At 31.7% G+C, this 8,636-nt stretch overlaps 1 protein-coding gene across 2 annotated transcripts in view; it reads right to left on the reverse strand.

Annotated features, from left to right (window-relative positions):
- Positions 1-1,029: 1,029 nt before the first annotated feature.
- LOC106457241 (USP6 N-terminal-like protein) overlaps positions 1,030-8,636 on the reverse strand; it is a 58,087-nt gene continuing 50,480 nt past the window's right edge. For both annotated transcript variants that reach the window (XM_013916635.2, XM_022383073.1), the window contains exons 12-14: positions 5,809-5,908; positions 5,180-5,430; positions 1,030-4,728 (exon numbers count right to left, since the gene is read on the reverse strand). In XM_013916635.2, coding sequence (XP_013772089.2) covers positions 4,120-4,728; positions 5,180-5,430; positions 5,809-5,908 — 960 coding nt within the window. In that variant the 3' untranslated portion in view covers positions 1,030-4,119. The remainder of the gene's footprint in view (positions 4,729-5,179; positions 5,431-5,808; positions 5,909-8,636) is intronic.

The raw sequence follows: 8,636 nt of genomic DNA on the forward strand, positions 1-8,636 counted from the left end.
AAAGACGTTGTATGTTATATTTTATTGCTTCAGGTGAAGGACATCTTCAAAGAGAGAGGATCAAGACACTATGCTGTCCAAGCAACAGCCCAGATTTCAACCCTATTGACAACTACTGGAAAGTAATGGATAACAAAATGCAGGAGAAGAAACCAAGAAGCATCTTCAAAATGCACAAAGCCTAATATACATATGGCATCATGAACTCACCCTTGCCTTCATTAAGTCCCTTGTGCAATCTATGCTATAGCAACTTCAAGCATTTATCAAGGCCAGAAGGGGCACAACCAAATATTACAAGAAACACTCTGTGACAACTTTTTCCAATTACATTAGCATCATTATCGTTAAACCTAAGTTTTTTTACTCAGAGAACGTTTTCATATTTGCAAAGTATTTTGTTAATCATCTGCAGTAATATGTTTGTCATGTTTGTTTCATTAATAAAGATACATGTGTGTGTTTGGATAACTTAAATACGAGTCAACTTACACCACACAATGTCCATAACGGTCTTACACTACTTTTGACATTTCCTCTGTGTACCATCTCATAAAAAATTACAATAAAAGTGTAAAATAAATTGGATGATGGAATAATTTTTTCCATCACTGTATATACACATATAGTGCATATACACATACTTTGCCTTCTTTAATTCATCAAAGCACAATTTATGCCACTTACAAATACGCGCTTGTTTGTTTTTGAGCAAAGCCACACAAAGTAAATAAACTTAACATTTTTATTAAACGATAATTGGTGTATTTTAATCCAGTTTTTACAAAAATTCTGGTAATCAATAATAACTTAATAAAACATACAAGTATTACCAATGAGGTACATTGTATATAATTACAGATCAAATTATAAAAAGAGGATGATTAAAAAGATGCTTCACATAATATAATCAAAAAGTATTACTGAAAAAAGTAAAAAAGAAACTGACTATCAAATTTTCAGTGACACATCTGCTTTTACACAAGATACAAACAAAAAGTAATGACTTTTGGCTTTCTACCAATTCAGCTTTTCCATTTGCAAGTTATGATCAATACAAGTTGATTACACATCAAAATTCAAAGATTGAATTCAGAAAGTGTCTAATAACTATCTCCCACTTGGTTTTGTTACAGATATTTTTAAAAACAACAACAACAAGCCCCCCCCCCCCAAATGGATTTCATTGTCTGTCTAGGATATGAAAAACCGAACTGAAAAATGAGATGTATCGAAAGACATAAATAACTTACTAACCAAGAAATAACAGCTAATACTTTTAGGCTAACCCAAGCACACTGAATGGTGCCAATGTACATACGATATGATAAAGTTTGAAGATGGCTTGAAAGGGTAATGAAGAAAATTTTACAAGCTGTCATTTATTACTAAGTGCCTAATAATTATCTCCCACTTAGTTTTGTTACTGATATTTTTAAAAACAACAACAAAAAATTCCCCATTTTTAGAAATGGATTTCATTGACTATCTAAAATATGTAAAATTGAACAGAAAAATGAGGTGTATAGAATAATGACATAAATAACTTACTAGCCAATACGATGAAAGTTAATACTTTTAGGCTAACTCAAGCACACTGAATGGTGCCAACATACATACGATATAATAAAGTTAGAAGACAGCTTGAACAGGTAATGAAGAAGACTTTATTATAAATATGGTAACAAATGTTACACTTGTAATAAAATTTTCTTAATTATCCATTCCAGCCATCTTCAAACTCTATCTCAAAGAAGGTTCAAATTAAATACATATATACTTATTGAATGACTAATAATTAAGAAAAACATAATAATAATAATGACAATCAGTATGCCACTAACACTATTGACCACAGATTGCACTTTGTTTTTTTTTACTATCTAAATTTCTTCAATCAAAATACTTTTAGTTAATCAATTATATAATAAACTGCCTTTATTTTCTACCCTGTATTTATGTTAAAAATTGGCAGAAATCATAGCACTACTTTTTTAAAATAAAGCACGGTAAGTTTTTCTGCTACAATTCAGTTAAGTTTAACACTTATCTTCTGATATTATCGTGGTTGTACGTCTTTCTTGGATTTCTTTGTTATCCATCATCAAAATTACCAAAATCCTACTCTAAACTTTTCAGTAACATTTTTAATCCATGGTACTAATTTGTTTGAATCAATTTAAACTATGTCTAAAACAAGTTTCTGGAGAGAGAGAATTTTTTTGCACTTTAGGTTAAATTTTCATACTTAATTTAACTAATTACTAAGAAGAAAATTTGCTCACTTAGATTTTTTATAAAGTAAACAAAATGAAAAACTTAATAAAACCATATAAAGTTTGTGACCTTGGAAAGTAACCCATATTGCAAAATTTCTTGATTTATTAATGGCAGAGAGTATTAGTACACACAGTCATAACACAAGAAATTACAAAACCCACCTTAAATTACAATTTTCAAATAAAAACATTACTGTTTACTCTAAATTTATTTTCATATTTCCTTCAGGAGTACTAAAATAAAATAAAAAGAATGAGAAGGTAAAGAGTCCAATTTCATCTATGAAGTCATTTTTTTTTTAAGACTTTGAAAACTGCAAGTAGTATATTCCTCCAAATTAATTGTTTCTACTTATTGTTTTTTAGGAATGAAAAAAACTTTTTTTACAAATTCATATAACCATTCTAGAACTTGTCAGCATCTAGCAATAAATGAATATCCTGTTACTCATGGGCTATACTATCTCCAAATACAAACAGTCTACTGACATATATATATAAAAAGTATAGAAAACACTCCTCAAGCAAGTTTTTCCCAAACATTCTATACATTTCAGATTACTAACTGTCTGAAATTCATTCTTAGCCCCTTTTCTTTTATCACAATATGATAAATGAACTGTATTCAACATCAAACTATTTTATATCTTATCATTCATGAACCATATAGTTTACTAAAAAAAAGTAAATCATGTGGTGTAAATAATATGGTAACAGACACTTAACATCAGCAGGTGTGTTTACAGAAGTAGCTAGAAATATCTGCTAAAGGCATACACTTGTTTAATTCCTAACTCTTCACAGAATCGTTACATTCCTGGTTGTTAAATGACACATTAGTTCTGTTTAAAAAACTATCTTAAGTACAATTTTTCTCCTGCACAGAATATGAAAAACAAAACATAATAAAAAACAACTATATAAATATTCAATACTTCTTTCTTACAGTATATATAACTACATGAACCAGCTGTTGACACTATATGTGTAAAGAAAGAACAACATATAAATACACACACATGAACCTATGATATACACAAATGGATATACCATCCACAGCTTTAAGCATTACTGTGTTTTATTACAGAAACTCTATTTTCAACTCTTAACATTAATAAGAATTATAATATTAAGAGAGGGTTACTACAAAGCATTACTTGTATACAGCTGTACCTGAGAGATGGCATAAAGATGTATCACAGAGGATCTTTACTAAGAGGATGTCACAGGCATTACAATTCCATCTTTCCACATTAAACCAATCATAGTGGAATATCTATTTACATAACATCAGAGATTTTAACGATACACTGATTGACATGGCATTCTGCATATTGACTTGAACTCTTATTATCACAAGCTACAACTTGCACCATTGAGAAACATCTCCAAATCTGTTTATAGCAATGCATTTTAACTAAATTAACAAAATGAATAATTGGCTATATTTCTGGTGAGCATTACTTTCTGAGATGTTATTAGAGTTGGTTTGGGTAAATTTACAAGAAATTAATATAAACATAATATACAAACAAAAGTACAGTTTGGATTTAAATGCAGGCCAATCAACTAATGTTGTTTTATAGCAATAAAACTATCACTAGATAAGTCATAAGTTACTAAATTAGCTACTGTTTATTGCCTTGTGCTCATGATTTTTAATGAAATGCATGGCATGTATAAAACTCACACCTATTCCGTGGTCTAGGCTGTACATCTTGGCCACTGGTCAGGTACGACTAATGAAAATTTTTATTAAGCTACATTAAGTGAGCACTATGTGAATATCTACTGGAATGTTAAAACATAATACACGTCTTTCTTGGTTAAGCAGTCTCCATCACGTTACCTGCTGAGAGCTAGAAGTTAGATCATGCATTTCAACATGAATAGTAATTTTATTGGGGTCCTGATTGGTGGGGGTAACATCACCATTAGGGGGTGAACCAGAATGACTACGTGAAAACCCACGACGAGGAGGAGAAGGTGATGAAGTTGCCTGAGGAGTATTATTCTGTTCATATGGCACAAAAATTCTCACAGCATCTGGTGACTGAGTCCTTGACTTAGGTGGAGATTGTTTGATGGCAGCCATGACGCTTTCCGTGTAGTCCACATTGTCATATAACGAGAGAGTTCGCTGAAGGTGATCAGGATCAAAACGACTACTATGGGGAGAGCTGCTACCATCCCTGTCATGATAACGAGTCAGTGTGGTGTTAGGGCTGGAGAAGTCAGATACAACAGATAAGTCTGCTGCTGATGTTTGTGACGTTTCTGCAAGAGAGTTTCTTGAACTCAATGGGTCAACAATGGAACTACCGTCATCATTATCTATGTTATCAGAGTTTTTTGATTCTCTCTGCAGAATGCTGCCTGAGTTGTAATCACTAGTGTTCAACATTTCCTGATTCTTCCAGATAGTAAACTGACTGCCATTTGCTATCACCTGTATAATTTAAAAACAATCTCTGATAAGACAATCCAAAAGACATAATTAGATCAAACTCTGGACTAAATCTTCATGTAACACTACAGTTTCCTTGTAGTATGTGATAACAGCAAAGAACAAACAATTAAACAAACTGACCATAAAAATTAGTGAAGGCTTCAAAAAGCTGGTTTGGTGTAGGAATGGATCTTGACAAAGTTGAAATACTGGTGGTATTGAGTGAATATAGTTATCCAAGGTTAAAAGTCTTTTTATTTATTTTTATACAATTTCAACAAGTAATGTTCATATTAAAAGTGTAAAGACCTATTGTATAAGATACATAATTCATAATTGGCTGTCAGGTTGCTATAAAATAGAGGAACAAACATGTTAGTGTTAAAAAAACTAAATACATAAGTCCCTTTGAGCATCCAAAATGAAAACAAGCCAACAAAATTGAACATACCTTGTCTTCACTTTCTTTGCTTCTTAAACCAATTTGCTGTTCTATAGGAAGCTCAACCATTAAACCAAAGGGCTTTTGTGGAAGTTCATGAGCTGGTCTTCTTCCTGGAATATGCAACTTCTGTTTGCGTAACTCTTCCACTGAAGCACTGAGGGCATCAACAGCTGCATCGTCATGGTAACCAAAATCTTGTTCCAACTTAACTTGCAGAAATTCCACTGTTTCTTCCATCCCCATTTTTAGCAACGTTTCTAAAGTTTTAATAGAAAGATATATTTCAATTTCCAATTAAAATGTTTATTATTATTCAGTATTCTTAAACACTAGTTAATCTATTAAACAAAAAGGTTAATCATAACATAACAGAATCACTAAACTTGAGCAAAATTTTTTACAATAATAAAATTAGTTTTTTAGTAAATTAGCCAACAATCAATTTTTTTCTCATAATGAAAGGCACCAATGATAGTTTGTAAAAATATCTAAGAAGGACAATTCATTTATAAGGATTTTGTATATGTTAACATTATTTAGTAATGACAATGATGAATAGGATTGTGTAAATACTTAATGTCTGGCTTAATAATAAATACTCACTTATGATAAAATAATCATTTTAAACAACTTACTTCTGTGCAGTTTGAGCAATGTGTATGACATGGCAGTGAGAACCACTTCACCCTCCAGTATATAAATGTCCCAAAGCCGAAGAGTTAATGTAAAGGGAACCTGAAACATGTTTTTTATATTCCACTTATAAATATTGTATGTGCCTTACTATAGAAGAACTAAATGACTAAATTAATCATGACATATACAAAAATTCATGATGATAGGACTCAAGTAAGAGTAGCTTATCAGTCAAAAACTGAACACTTTTTCTGTGACTAGTTATTCATGCATGTGTTTACACTGACCTGTTGAATATTTATGACTTAATAAAGAACACTTAGTTTCCATTAATATTTTACTAACAAATCACAGTACTTAATTATATCACATCAAAATAAAAACAGGTCTGCTTTTTATAGGAACTAATGCATTACACAAAATTACCAACCATATATTTACTATGCTATGAAAATTGAAATGTGAATGTAGCAAAACATACAGTATGTGCACACCAATTGCTTAGGTGGGAGCTGACACCAAGATACAGTGTTAGAAATCAAGCTCCATAATTTAGATGCCACTTTAAATCCTTTCTTAACCCTAAAACACAAATACAGCTCACCAAAAAGAAATAATTAGTCTTCACTTTAATATTACCTATTGAACCCTTTACTACAAGGCGAGCTTTCATACTGTTTGCTGATATTGAAGCTTCTTTTCATTGTTCAACAGACACAGATAAAAACTTGTTATTCCAGAAACTTTTTATTTCTTACTATTCAAATTTTAGTTCAGCAGCTTCCCCTGGGACACAATCTATTACACACTATAATGTACATAATTAGGTTCAGGCTACAAACTAAAATGTGTTGCAAGGATATTTATGATTTCACAACAAATATGAAGAAATAAGACTCGGGAAAACAATGTGAATTGTTCCGTACTGTCACAGACTACAAACAGCCATAAACGAGTAATCTCGCAAAACTATGCAAAAACCACGTGATCTTTGAAATTATTCTCTGTAAATCTGTGTAATATATATATTAAAAAGAGAGAGAGGGAGAAAATTCATACCAATATAATTATTGGTTCACTGGACATCTCTCCAATTAATGTTTAGTGAGAAACCTACTGAACTGAATAATTAATTCAAAATAAAATAACAGCAACATTTACAGAAGGCAAGTTCTTATTTTAATATTTTGATCTACAGTATTGAGTCATCATCATGTAAAAAGTAATCATTCAAAAAGAAAGTACTGGTAGTGAAACTCAGTGTTTTTTTAATGTAACTTTTACGAGATGATGACCCGATATTACGGGTCGAAACATTGTAACTATTAACTCTCTCATTATGGACTCTGTTGATCCGAACCCCAAAGTAACCATCAGAGTTTCCATATAATAACTTTTAAAATGTTTTGCGTTTCTTAATGAAATTTTGCAAGCTTTTAGAAAGTAAGCATAAGTCTTTTGTACACAAAAATCAGAATCTACTATATAAAGCAAAGTGTGTGTCTGGGACAAAAATACATGGTCGTATATCTATCGTTTCATATCTGTTTCTTTATTGTTTCCACATTTCATGACCAATCAACACCAAAATTGACACAAAAAAAATACCCTACCAAATCAGCACAACTTGATAAAGTGATACAGGATGACATGAGGAAGGTCACAAGGGGTGGGGGTTGGACCTATAATTTCATATTGATATAATTCTTGAAAACAATGTCTTTCTCTACATATATTTTATTACACTTTTAATGTTTACTATGCAAAGAAAAAAAATAGAAGCAAAATTTCCTACCTTTTGTTATAAACAAGTTTTTTATTTCACCCATCTAATGGATGGGTATTCCAGCTAGTTTTCAATAAAATATTTTTACTAAAAATTTGTCAATGAATAAATGGAGTCAGTGTTGACTGCTCCAAGTGCAAAGTGATATTCATGTTAAGTTTCTTCACCTTTAAATAGTAGTTGGACAATAAGGGCAATAAAGCAATCAAATTTAAGTATTAGGTCATCACGAAATTAATTTCGCTTCTTTTTAGATGAAAAAAACCTGAACAACTTGGATATCAAAACAAAACAAGTATTAAATGAAATAGTCTCCATTCTTATTGATGATACTTTTCCCATCTTACAATCAGGTTGTTAATACCCTGATTAAAGAAATCACTTGGCTTTGAAGCAAAAAACATGTTGATGTCTTCTTTAACACCTTCCACATTTGCATATGTTTTCCCATTAAGATGGTGTTGCAGCGAACGAAAAAGATGGTAATTTGATAGTGCCATATCTAGAAAATATGATGGGTGGGGGAGAACTTCCCAACCCAACTCCATATTCTTGTGTTGCAACAAACGTGCCACATGTGGACATTCTTTGTCGTGGAGAAGAACACCTTTCCAATTGATGAGTGAAGGGCATTTCTGATGAAGGCCTTGATTTAAATGTTCCAGTTGCTGACTATAGATCTCTGCATTGACAGTTTGCTGTGGATTGAGGAGTTCAAAATGAATTACTCCTTCAATGTCCCACCAAAAATGGATTATGAGCCAGAAGAGACGAGGCAACATTCAAGTGTTGGAAATGATGAGGCACCCAAACACCTTCTGTATGGAATTTTCCCATATGCCTTATATGTTTACATATTGTTTCATGAGAGACATGCAATTTCAGGGCCATTTCACGACTGTGTTGCCTTTGGTTAGACTCAACAAGCATCTTCAGAGCATCAATATCAATTCCAACATGTTGAGCTCTGTCATCCCAGTTTTCAAGGCTAAAATCTCCTGAATGAAATTTGCTGAAGCATCCTTGACACTTAAGAACGTT

Source organism: Limulus polyphemus, unplaced genomic scaffold, assembly GCF_000517525.1.
Source record: "Limulus polyphemus unplaced genomic scaffold, Limulus_polyphemus-2.1.2 Scaffold306, whole genome shotgun sequence".
In the NCBI taxonomy this organism is placed as follows: Eukaryota; Metazoa; Arthropoda; class Merostomata; order Xiphosura; family Limulidae; genus Limulus; species Limulus polyphemus.